Source organism: Barbus barbus (genome assembly GCF_936440315.1).
Source record: "Barbus barbus genome assembly, chromosome: 35".
Taxonomy (NCBI): domain Eukaryota; kingdom Metazoa; phylum Chordata; class Actinopteri; order Cypriniformes; family Cyprinidae; genus Barbus; species Barbus barbus.
Window position 1 is genome coordinate 3,185,475 of NC_136763.1, and position 14,102 is coordinate 3,199,576.

At 37.6% G+C, this 14,102-nt stretch overlaps 1 protein-coding gene across 4 annotated transcripts in view; it reads right to left on the minus strand.

Moving 5' to 3' along the window:
- Positions 1 to 13,339, minus strand: part of LOC306855092 (intermediate filament family orphan 2-like) — a 31,671-nt gene extending 18,332 nt beyond the window's left edge. The window contains exon 1 of one of the 4 annotated variants that reach the window (XM_079393544.1): positions 12,409 to 13,339. In XM_079393544.1, coding sequence (XP_079249670.1) covers positions 12,409 to 12,884 — 476 coding nt within the window. In that variant the 5' untranslated portion in view covers positions 12,885 to 13,339. The remainder of the gene's footprint in view (positions 1 to 12,408) is intronic. The other 3 variants (XM_079393543.1, XM_079393542.1, XM_079393541.1) reach the window with 3 other exon arrangements.
- Between the last annotated feature and the right edge of the window lie 763 nt (positions 13,340 to 14,102).

Genomic DNA, 14,102 nt, shown 5'->3' on the forward strand with positions numbered 1-14,102 from the left:
CTTCTTGTCCTTATCTCGGACAAAATCGAAGTAATGCGCGTACGTCCATCTCGCGAATGTACTGTCTTCTGCCATTTTCATCCATTAACTGCTTTTCCACTGCGCGTTAGGGCTTACTACGAACCGGGCGGGGCCAATAGCCTCAGACCTCGAGTTCAGAAATCATTCTGCGACGCGTTACAAAGTAAAAAGTTCACGCGTATATTCACTAACCACGAACAGGAAATAGAACGAACTTGCGGTGTTTTTTATTTGTTAATGTCTTGCGGGCGAAAAGTTTGTTGTAACGCAAGCGTTACTGAACATGTACCGAGTAAAATATTACTGAAAAAGCATTAGTAATGCCTTACACTACTGCGTTACAGGAAAAAGTAATACGTTACTGTAATACATTACTTTTGTAACGCATTACTGCCAACACTGATTATAACATTATTATTCATTTATAATTATATATGTGACCCTGGACCACAAAATAGTCATAAGGGTACATTTTTTTTTAAAATTGAGATTCATGCATCATAATAAATAATAAATAAGCTTTCCATTTATTTATGGTTTGTGTAACACTTTATTTTAAGGTGTCCTTGTTACACACGTTACACGTTCCTACTATTATAATAACAATAAATTATGCATAATTACATGCAAGTAACCCTAAACCAAACCCTAATCCTAACCCTAAATTGAAGTTCTTCAAATGAAGTTCTTAGCAATGCATATTACTAATAAAAAATGAAGTATTTATGGTAGTAAATGTACAAAATATCTTCATGGAACATGATCTTTACATAATATCCTAATGATTTTTGTCATAAAAGAAAAATCTGTAATTTTGACCCAGACAGTGTACTGTTGACTATTGCTACAAATATACCCGCGCTACTTATGACTGGTTTTGTGGTCCAGTGTCACATATTATGTATTATGTTTTTTATTACCACGACCACGTAAATTTAAATACATGTAAATGTAATATTAATTTTAAGTATGTTTTTGTTTACTTTATTTTTGTTACAGATTCATATATAAAAGTCAAATCATGCAAAACAATCAAATTCCAGATGTGCAAAAGGTGACGGTCTATGGCTCGAGCCGGATGACAGACCGTCATGGCAAATCCAACCTCCCGTCGGGCCCCTGGGGGCCTCATCGCACCCAGCGTGTTCAGCAAAGTGCAGGGATCTCCCGTTAAACAAACTCATTATCTCATACGGCCGCCTGACCAGCAACTCCCTCTCTGTCACGTTTCCCATTCATAATACACCTCAACGGCTTCAACATAGCAAGGTGTGGCTGAAGCATACTTTGCATGTTAAGTCCTATCAAACTTTCTCAAGAAAGAACACTAAATTGAGCTAATAGCTTGTTATTGCTGCCAAGAACAGTTACATACAAGTTGCTCCGGTGTGATAACTTGCATTGCCAATGCTCGGGGCGCTGTTATTCATCACAAAACCACTCCTCATCATAGGTGGAAAACATTTAAAGAGTTTTGTTCCAAAAAATCACTAGGCTTGTTAGGGCCCATTGTGATATAGCATAGGTGTGATATAAAGGGTTAGTTCTCGTAGCTTTAACAACACCCAAAATACAAGACGCCGTTATCCTTTCGTTGACCTGCGGTTTCTCAATTGTGCCAAAAAAAACATCAGTGCAAGAGTAACAGGGCTAATAACGAATTCTCTTTATAGAAGTGGAGTTGCAAAGGGTCGATAATGCATTAAAACTCACAAACAGATCTTTAAATCTCCCATCAGAATCCAGCAAAAGGCTTTGAACTAAAGTGCCAGGATGCTGGACTTTGCCGTATTCATCTAGTGCAGGAATACTCAGATCTGGCTCGCGACATCCACTTTCCTGCAGAGTTTAGCTCTAACCTTAATCAAACACCTGAGCATGCTAATCAATGTCTTCAGGATCATTAGAAAATCACAGGTAGGGGAGTTTGATCAGGGTTGGAGCTAAACTCTGCAGGAAAGTGGATCTCAGGAAAGCCAGATTTGAGGATCACTGATCTAGTGCAAATGCAACTGGTTTGATGTTTGAACAGCTGTGATTCACTTTAGCAAAACACTAATCCAGACCATGATATACTGTATATATATATGGCTACAGCTCATGCATACTAATACAAGTCCTATATAAACTATAGAATTATAAACAAGGTATGCAATTCATAAAAAGGGCAATTTTGAGGAAACAGGTATTGCAAGCAATCACTGACTGTTATAAAACTGACATATATATATATATATATATACAGTGTTGTGGGTAACGCATTACAAGCAACGCAAGTTGCGTAATCAGATTATTTTTTTCAAGTAACTAATAAAGTAACGCATTACTTTTTAATTTACAAGAGTTACTTTTTCATATAAGTAATGCCATGCTACTTTTTTCCCATTTATTAATTGACAGCTCTTCTGTCCCCATGTTGAGAGAAATCGGAAGTAAGATGTTACTGTAGTTCTAGAATAAATGTGAACATGCATTAATTCATCTCACTTGCAAATAAATAAATAAAAAACAGATTCAGTATTCCTCAAAATTAACAAAAACAGTGAAATGCAACTCAGAATATGATGCAAACCTGCAATAATTAAATGTTAAAGAACACAAATATCCTTTATGTATTCAATCCCATTTTATTAACCAATGTCTTTGCTGCTGACCATCAATGATCCAATTCATCCATACTAATGAGCAAAAATTACTTTAGATAAGCATCTGTGCTTCTTTTTTATTGCTGAAGTGTTTTTATTCTACTGCGTTCTATTTTACAGACGTGAATTTACTTTCAGCCTGAGGCTTATTCATTTCACTTTTGGTGTGAAAGGGCTTTTACGTTTGCCCAAAAATAGAACTTTTGTATATTAAAAACAAGCAAGCAAGCCCTGCCCAGATTGAAAAAGTAGCGTGCAAAAGCGTGCAAAACTCCGGATCTTTCAGCGGTGAGTGAATTCTGAAAACGTTTGTGATTGGCCATTGCTTTGAAGAAATCAACAGATATGTCTTTGATTGGCCACATTGCTCAATGCTGCAAAACCACGTTAGATAGTTTGCCAGATCTTTCCATTGCTTTTGCTTTCGTATGAGAAAGCTGGTAGCTTTCATTGGCCAAGGCCCGTCTGAGGCTGAGAATAAGTACAACCGGGCCTGAGCTGACATCAGAGAGCCCATGACTGACGATATGGAGTTCAGTAGAATTGCATTTCTTTGCAATAAACATCTTTTGTAACATTCTAAATGTCTTTATTTTACTTACTTCAGAGATTTGAATGCTAGTGTATTACAGTTTCCCAAAAAAAAGCAGAACAATTGTTTTCATAATAATTACAAATGTTTTCTGAGCAGCAAATCTGGACTAATGCTGCTGAAACTTCAGCTTTGCATCACTGGAATAAATTACATTTTAAAATATATTCACATAAAATTTCACTTATTATTTAAATTGTAATATTATTTTTTAAATTGTAATAATATTTAACTGTATTTTTACTGTATTTGAAATAATCAGCCTTGGTAAGATGGAAATACATATATATATATATATATATATATATATATATATATATATATATATAATATTACCAGTACCAAGCATTTGATGGGTAGTGTGTGTGTATATATATATATATATATACTGTATATTGTTACTGTAAGTGTTGAATTAGCTGGTAACTTTTAGCCAAACTGACTGCTGGGTGAGTTTTAATTTCAAAACCTAAATATAAATATCAATATTATTTAAAAGTACACAATACATTTTTTATAACATTTTACACAGAAAGTTACCACTCTTGAAATCTGCCAGAATAAGCTATTTTCAAAGACACTGCATAATATGAGCACGTGATTGAACTCCACATCGATGTGGCAATATCTTACAATTAAGCATCTACAAAGCACTAAAACAATTGTTCATGCAGGGATCAGAATCATTACAGTTTTTCTCAGTCACTTTGGTGCATTTCTCAGAACAGAAATGAGATTTTAAAAACTACTTGTTCAACCTCCACATCATCTAGACACTTGTGAACATCATAAAAGCAGTTTCTCATTCTTTTGAACAAGTTGTGATTTCTTTGGTACATTCATGCAACTGATTATGTACATTTGTCTGCTGTTTCCTACATTATCAGTTGCTAATATCATGTTGCTCAAAATGTATTATATAGTTCTCTGTGCAGTAGTCTTACCCCTCAACACATCTAATCATTAGTTCATCGTATAAGTCATTAAATGCAAAATGGGTGATCTAGTTATCATAAACTGTCAAGCATATTTTCTACATCTCTATTATCTCTATTAGACTTTTTGTAAATTTGTCATGAATTGTGCAGGTGAATCTGGACTTTCACTAATGAATAGAATATAGATCAACCAATTATAAACCAATTCTCTGAAATGGCTCAAAGGTGCATCTCATGAACCTTCAACTGGAAAGCATGTATAGACAGAGGACAACACAAAAGTTACAAATTCTGACGATGGATTAACATCCAGAAAACCATCAGGGTCAACAGACGAGAGGAAGAAGAGGAGTAAGGATGCATGGAAGTGTACAGAGGCAAACAGATGAAGAGGAAGAAGAGGCCAAGGACAGAGGTGCATATCAGATGAAATAATGTTGTCAGTCATGGCCTTACAATGGCTGAAGAGTGCAGCTAAATATTGGGAGATCGAACATATCCTCAATATTTCAAACATTTCAAAACAGTCTCTTTCAATCAATATCCCACATACAATAATGTGTAAATTTGTACTTTTGAAAGGATACATAAGAAGTGCAGCCTTCTGTATTTCAATACAGTAACTGTCATCCAAACTATTGCCATAGTTTACATCAGGTAATACTACAGTAACAGAGTGCACTGTTACACTTCACACTACTTTACATGTAATACATTCGTACAAAAATAAATGTACTGTATAAATACAAATGTTCATATACTTTTTTTTCTATGTACTATTGACTCTTCTCAACAAATATCAGATTTTTTTTTTATAAAACCTTAATTTCCATGGTTGACTGTCATGGTGAAAAAACAACTAAACATTTTGACCAGTATGGCTCACACGATGACAAAAATACTTTATATTGTGGTGGCCTTGGCCTAATTACTGACACGATAACTAGGTTTTGAAGCAAGAATGAAATGTTTTGGGTGAGTAACTACATTTTGCAGACATGCAATAAAGTTCTGAAGTTCCAGCAAACAGTTGTGACATTTGCACTCACAGTTTAGAGAATTTTAAGACTGTTTCGAAAAATGTGCCAAAGCAATTGAGAAAAACTGTAATGTCCTTGCACAGCCCATCCCTAATCCACAGAGACAAAGAATCCATCGGCTGCCCATAAATATCGGGAAACGACACGTCACAGGTGAGACATGGACGAGTGCGAGCCTGGCAGAGATCAGTGAGGGTGAATCAGAGCGTGGCCCACCCTAAAGGTCATCCACACCCCCATTCCATCAGCATGAGGAGGACGCACACATCTAGATATCTAACCACTGAGTGAAAGACTATGAGAAGCCGTCTGTCAAACATTAATGCTCTTTTAATCTGCTTGACCATCCCTGAAACATGACTACATCTCAGACTGCCACAGATACTCTCTCCACAACACTCACACAGACAAACAGGACAACAGAATGATTGACAGAACGACAGAATGACAGAACGATAGAAAGACACAGACAGAACGATAGAATGATAAATAGACAGACAGAACGATAGAAAGAATGACAGAACGACAGACAGACAGAACGACAGACAGACAGACAGACAGAACGACAGACAGACAGACAGACAGAACGACAGACAGACAGACAGACAGACAGAACGACAGACAGACAGACAGACAGAACGACAGACAGACAGACAGACAGAACGACAGACAGACAGACAGACAGACAGACAGACAGAACGACAGACAGACAGAACGACAGACAGACAGACAGACAGACAGAACGACAGACAGACAGACAGACAGAACGACAGACAGACAGACAGACAGAACGACAGACAGACAGAACGACAGACAGACAGACAGACAGACAGACAGAACGACAGACAGACAGAACGACAGACAGACAGACAGACAGACAGACAGAACGACAGACAGACAGAACGACAGACAGACAGACAGACAGACAGACAGAACGACAGACAGACAGACAGACAGACAGACAGAACGACAGACAGACAGAACGACAGACAGACAGAACGACAGACAGACAGACAGACAGACAGACAGAACGACAGACAGACAGAACGACAGACAGACAGACAGACAGACAGACAGACAGACAGACAGAACGACAGACAGACAGAACGACAGACAGACAAAATGATGGATGGATGGATGGATGGATGGATGGATGGATGGATGGATGGATGGATGGATGGATGGATGAGGAAGCAAAGTCTCCAAAAATTCAGCCTCAAGCTCCAGCATCGATCCGCAGCACTGAAGCTAAATTCAGCTGCCATTCAATTATTCATGAGGGGGAAAGTGTTCTGGAGGTCTGTGTTTGATGGAGGTCGCCTCTCTGAGATGATCTCAGTTTAATCTGGTCAGTTTTTAAGGTGTAATTGGTGAACAGATGGAATTTGCTGAATATGCCGAATTGCTGCTCAGGAAACATTTATTATTATTATTATTATCATTATCATTGTTGAAAACAGTTGTTCTTAATATTTGTGTGGAAACTGAGATACTTTGTTTTCTGAATGCTTTGCTGAATAAAAAGTTCAAAAGAACAGCATTTATTTGAAAAGGAAATTTTTTTGTCTTGACTGTCACTTTTGAACAATTTTATGCATCCTTGCTCAATAAAAGTATTAATTTCTTTATTAAAAAAATAATTCTGATCACAAACCTTTCAATAGTAGTTTATATACCCATATATATGTATATACCAATATATATTTATAGGTATCATAAAAAAAATTATTAAAAAAACGATATTGATGGAAATTGAAATTTGAGTAAATCAAATAAACAGTAAAAAAAAAAAAAAGAGATAAATAAAAATGAATCACTTCCAGTTCGTCACACTGGAAATTGAAGGTCAAGTCGAATGCACTGCATTGTGGGATACAGTATGTCAGGCAGTGGATCTATACTGCGCATTTCAGTGAATGTAGTAGGTCATCAGGGATTTCATGCTTACACAAAATCTGAATACTGTCCACAGTAAGACTGTACTGTATACTGCAGAGCTACATGGCAGCTGTGTATCTCTCTTAAGAGGTTAATGAATGTTTTCCAAAAGAAGTCGCGACAGAACGCTGCACCAGACTGCAATAGATCAACATATACACACATGTACCAGTGTCCCGACTGCAGTTTATCTCTCTCTCACACACACACACACACACACACACACACACAAAAGCCCTCAATCTCTGCTCTCGTTCCAGCAGGCTGTTGGCCATTCAGAGCAGAAGCTGTAGATATACTAGTTAAAGCCACAAACCCTACAGCAGTAAGAGTCATTCACTTCCTAACAGGCCCAGTGATTGCTTCATTGCAGCACCGATGATAAAGAAACCTCTGTTTTAGTGGTGGAGCAGCGGAAGAGCAATATCTTTGACATGTCTAGGAAATCAATAATATTCACAAACTCAGCGGCTTTGACCAATCGTTGCACATGGATTTTCACGCACCGCTCTATCAGTGCAAAGACACTAACATCTTATTTTTCTGAATAGAGCAAGATTGTGACCGCCTCATCCAACAATCACATGAAATGAATTTATTTGAATGCTTTTTTGCAACAAAAGACAACTAGTTTATGGTTGATTAGTTATATATAATCAGTATATTATTGTTCATACTTGATTGATTAGAACAAACCCCAAACACTAAATATTCAACTTAGCAGGGTTATTATAGTCAACTAAAATTAAAACCATTAAAATAAATGTTTTTGAAGTTATTTAAATAAACATTTTCTGAAATAAAATAAAATATAAAAAATTTTAACTTTTTTATATTAATATTTTAGCTAGTTGCTACGGCCACATCTCTAATTTTAATTTAGATTAACTAGATGTAATAAAGTAACTAAAACTAAGGGCCCTATTTTAACGATCCTAGCGCATGATCTGAAGCACATGGTGCAGGTGCACTTATGGCGTGTCTGAATACATTTGTGCAAGTTTGTCCCAATTCTCTTAAAGAGCCATGGATGTGTTTTGGGCATAACGTGCAATAAACCAATCAGAGTCTGATCTCCCATTCTCTTTAAAGCCAGTTGTGCTCACAACATGGTGAATTTGCTATTTACACGGCGGAATTTGCAAGCGCAAAGACTGAACGCGCCTCCAGAGAGGAAACGGATCTGCTCATGTGCAAGGTTAAAGTGTACACAATAATAATCTTTTACATTGTAATCCTTTTATTTTTAATATTTGGCATGTTTGTGTGCTGCTGCGTCTTCCTGTGTGTGTGATAAGTAGAGTGTACGCGCATTTTGCACCAGCGGTGCATAATATGAACTTGCTGCGCAATTGACTTTAGACAAGGGTTTAGTTGGTCAATGGCGCGGTCTATTTCAGTTGCCTCAAAATAACAACGCACCAACAATGCACCTGAACACAACTCATTTTCCGACCACCACACCCATGGGCGAACAGACGGGCCCAAGTGCATTTGCTATTTAAGCAACGTGGCGCTGGATGTAAAAAAAAATAAATAAAAATGCGTCGGGCTGAAGCTAGCAAAAAACGCTTTCTTCGTGCTTGGCGTTGCATTGCGCCGGGTGTATGATAGGGCCTTAAAACTGAAATAAACTTGAATAAAAAAGAAAAGAAAAATGACTAAATCTTTCAAATGAAAACTCAAATTCAAAATATGAACAAAAACTATAATAGTATGATGTTAATAACATTGGAACAGGAAATATACCTTAAATTGTGCATGCATGTACTATTACTTTGCTGCACAATTATAATCTACAGCAGCAAAATAAAATAGACTTAAATAAAAAAAATAAATTAAATTATTTTACAGTTTACAGTCCTGGAATTATTTTATTTTATATAGCAATAAATAAATAAATAAATTTCACCTTTACCTTAAAAATAATTATAATTAATTAATTAAATTAGGTTAAAACTGTAAAAAATATCAGTATTAAACATGAATTTTTAAAGAGAAAGACTGATTTTTTTTCATCTAAAACATACTACAATAATATTTTTGTGCAGCCCAAAACTGGTTGCCCACTGAAGCTAAGCAGGGTTGAGCCTGGTCAGTACCTGGATGGGAGACCTCCTGGGAAAACTAGGTTGCTGCTGGAAGACGTGTTAGTGAGGCCAGCAGGGGGTGCTCACCCTGCAGTCTGTGTGGGTCCTAACGCCCCAGTGTAGTGACGGGGACACTATACTGTAAAAAGCACCGTCCTTCGGGTGAGACGTTAAACCGAGGTCCTGACTCTGTGTGGTCAATAAAAATCCCAAAAGAGTAGGGGTGTAACCCCGGCATTCCTGGCCAAATTTCCCCAATGGCCTCTGACCATCATGGCCTCTAATCATCCCCATACATTGATTGGCTTCATCACTCTGTCTCCTCTCCACCAATATGCTGGTGTGTGGTGGGCGTTCTGGCACAATATGGCTGCCATCACATCATCAAGGTGGATACTGCACATTGGTGGTGGATGAGGAGATTTTCCCTTTTCTATGTTAAGCGCTTCGAGTACCCAGAAAAGTGCTATATAAATGAAACTAATTATATAATTAATTATTGTAGTTACAACGTCGAAAAATCTTTTTTTTATTTTTACAGTGTAGATGCAAATAATTGCATGCATCAATAAAAATCCCTAAAATAAAGATTCAGAACGCAAACACATTATTGTGGCATCACAAAAAAGTGGCCTTAGTGATATATTTTAGCGATCCGAAGTTAACACACATATACAACACTCAATACTTAGGGATATTCAGATCCCAAACTTCAAATAGCTTGGGAGCTGGTTTATGTTTGAGCATTATAGCTTTTTATGTATGAGCTGATTAATTATCATTATAAGCCGATTAATTATTCGTTAAGCCTTCAACATAATGAATTTGTTGGAGCCGGTTGGAGCAAATGAACATGTAGGAGCTGCATTTCCCAAAGGTATGAGCAAATGATAAGTGTGAGATGTAATGCAGACCAGTGATTCACAGGCAATCATCAGCGCTAAAGAACAGTGTGGGGTCAGATATCTCCAGCAGGATAAATTACAGACACAGAAGAAAAGCTACAACCTGTTAACACACCGCTTACACGATCAGCATGTCAGAAAACACATGCATCATCATCTCTTTCATCATTATTCAGTTCTTATATATACTAAAATTGTTCCTCCTAAGTAATTTTGCACTTAGGAGGAACAATTATTTAGATGTAATACTAATTAACATGGAATGATCAGACTAATGAATCTCTGAGCATCATTAACCAGCATTCCTCTGGGTGTCATATAGAGATGAAGCCACTGAGGCTATTAGCTATAATGGACATGTAATCCGAGATCATTTACAATTACAACATTTATGTTTCAAGTTTATTGCCATTATTTGACTGCTCACAAGAGCATCAGGATACATTTTAGTATGAATTTAGGGTGTAAACAACTACTTAGGGGCTTTTTTTGGCCCATTTTAAGTCATTTTTAATGTCTGCTGATTGTATAGATATAGTTTCCGCTAGCCTATATAGACTATATAGAGATTCCCATATATTGATTCCCTTATGTTTGACTTACTAACTTTGTTGTTTGGTAAATTTCCTGTAGATGATACAAAAGAAATTCTAACAAAGAAAACAAAGATATTGGCCTATTTCATATCCGAACTTGTCCGCAACCCATTTGAAGTTCCTGTGTAATGTCATGAAGTCATAACTGATGCCAATCTCAGACAAAGACAAGCCCACAACACCAACAGTGTTGAAATGATCTTCTGAATCACCCAGAGGATGACCAGGATGTGAGACATACACGCTTGCTTCCTCTTTACTCGCCTTCATTTGTGCTCATTGTTGTGGCTTTCCGAAGGGTAAGGCAGGAGTATTTACTAGTGAGTCAGCACATGCCTGGGCAAAAGGGCAGCTTGAACACACACACACACACTCATATATTATACTCACATTCATGCGGCTCATCTGATGCCTGCAGTGTTTGAAGTCATTCAGAAGTCATGCATTAATAAAACCCATTCAACATCCAAAAGAAACTTCATTAACAAAGGCTGGAAATCTGTCATCATGCCTGTCACTTTCTACTCCAAAATCATTAGATCAAAACTAGGAAATTATATTTTGCAAAGTAAATGAAACAAATGGAGCACTGTTTTCAGGACAAAAAGCACATTTTACCCTCAAATTGCCCTCAGCTTTCTTGCCAGGTATGTTTACACATATGAGGAATCTGTTTTGGTGAACAAATTCCTGGTATGTGTAAACATACCTGGCAGTAAAAAAAAAAAAAAAAAAGTATTACTCGTAATGCATGTTAAGGTTTTAGTTTTATTGTTCCATATATTTAAATTATGATTTTCATTAATGCAATACTGAATTTGTACTGTAGTTTCTTAAAACAATGCTGTTGCACAAATATTTTTTTATTTAAATCAGCATAAATTAAAAGAAGTGCCACAAATAATACCACGATATATAAATGCTTTTAATCATAAATCATTTTGTTTGTAATACAGTAATGAGATTTGGGGGCAAAATATGCAATATTATCATGAAAATAATGTTGCAATGAGATATAAATAATGGTCCTAAAATATACTATTTTGTTTATGCAAAAAGAAAAAATTAAATACATTTTTTCTTTTACTTTTGATGGTCTGGCATTATCTTGACCATCCATTAAGTCTCTGCATTTCTTTATCAAGCAAATAAAGTGAATGAAACAATTAATGTAATCATTGGGCAACTGTGATAAAAATGCAAGCAATGCAAAATACTGCTGAGCAATGCAAGAAAAAAAAAAAGGTATATTTAGAGGTGACTCAATTATAGTGATCACGGCTGGCCGAACAGATGGAAAAACAAACCCTGAACCTGACCAGAGCTTGACTGTCCAAATGATACCTTATTATGTCATTTCATCATACACATCCTTAATGAAAGTGCAAACGAATCACTTCTTAAAAGTATTCCCCATGCAAGAACACCAGAATACACACAGAAGCTGTTCATTTGGCCTGTATGGACTCTGTCCAGCTGTCCTGCGTGCAAAACTGGGCCCTTCAATATTTGCTGTTCTCCTGCCAAGATATTCTGCTGCAATGAATCAGTCCGGCACAGAAGCGTTGACCAGCAGCAGGCTCGCTTTCAGGCCTAAAGAAAGAATCAAGGCAAGATAAAGCAGCAGTAAACACAGTACTCACTTTCTCTTGTACTCATCCCGCTCCCGTTTGACTTTGGCCAGAACGTTATACAAGGCTCTCAGTTCTGGGGTGATGGTGTCGATTTGGACCCCGACCCCATCTGGATGGGTCCAGGAGACTCCAGGTCCCTGGACAGTCTTGACGCGCTCTCCCTGTCTCAAAATATGCGTAAAGCTCCAGATGGTGCCTGGAAGTCTGGAGCCCGGAGAGTCCGTCTGGACCGCGACTTCACGCGTGAAGGAGAAGCCCTGATGCCTCGGCTGACCGGAGGCTTGCTTCAGCTGGTTCTCCAAAAGTTTGTTCCTTCTCTCCAGCTCATGGACTTTGGCGAGGAAGCAGCGGAACCTCAGGTTGAGGGTCTTGAGGACATGGATGTTGGATCCCAGGTCGTTGCGCAGCGCTCTGGGAGCCGCGTCCGACGGCGCGCCGCTCACCACGCCGCCCAAAAACCCTTCTCCAAACAATAACGAGCTCATGTTTTCATACAAAAATAGACAGAATAAAAATAGAACTTTAACGACTTCGATTTAAAGCTGGTGCGTCCAGGCAGTCTTCTTCTCATGCGTGAAAAAGCCCCGAATTATCATCGATTGACTAGGAACAAGCAGTGCGGTCATTATCTGTCTATCCTTCCAGGACGCATCATGTTCTCCGTGGAAACGAGAAGAATAACGCAGGAGCGCAGCGTCTGTGTGTCAGCTTATTTCCGAAACTCCTGGACGTCTGGAGATCTGCGCGTCATTTCGGTGATCGCGAACTCCACACTCTCCAATCACACTGATATTATTCTCACAGTCTCTTCTTCCGCTGCACTGTTTTATATCAGACGCTACCGGCGAGACGGGATCGAGTTTCATTCTCCTAAAGCAGGGAGATCCGCAGCGAACTCTCCGCCCCCGCCGCCAGCAGCAGCAGTGCCGCACACACACACGCGCGCGCGCGCACACACACACACACACACACACACACACTCATGTTGGTTTTTGTGGTTCATGGGGACTCTCCATAGGCGTAATGGTTTTTATACTGAACAAACTGTGTGTGCTATTACCCTACACCAACCCTACACCTAAACTTAGCCCTCACATGAGACTTTGTGCATTTTTAGATAAAAAAAACACCATTTAGTATGTTTTTTAGGCCTTTTGAATTACGGGGACATAGGCAGTGTCCTCATAAACCACCTTCATATTGTAATACCTCTGTCATACCCATGTCATTATACAAATTTGTGTCCTCATAAACCACATAAACATGCACGCACACACACACACACACACACACACACACACACAGACAGAGACAGAGAGATGGAGTCCAGGAATTTGGCAACATCGCCCCCTCAAACAAACTCCAGCACATTTTTTTTAACTGCAAATGTGGATGATTAAAATCTGATTAAAAAAAGACACACTGCCATACTAGAGCTTTAAGCCAACTAATCGTTAAATAAAAAATTTAATAAAAATGACAACCAAACCAGATGCTCCAGGATATTTTATAAATGTTTAATAATGAATTTATGAATCATTAATTATATTAAAAAAGTACCAAATGTATTATTTAATATTTTAATCTAAATAAATACAATTTATGTTGTTCTGTTCAAAAAGTAGACAATGTTTAAATAATTTTAATAATACTAATATTAAAAATATATATTAATAATTTTTTAAGCTTCTAAATATATACAA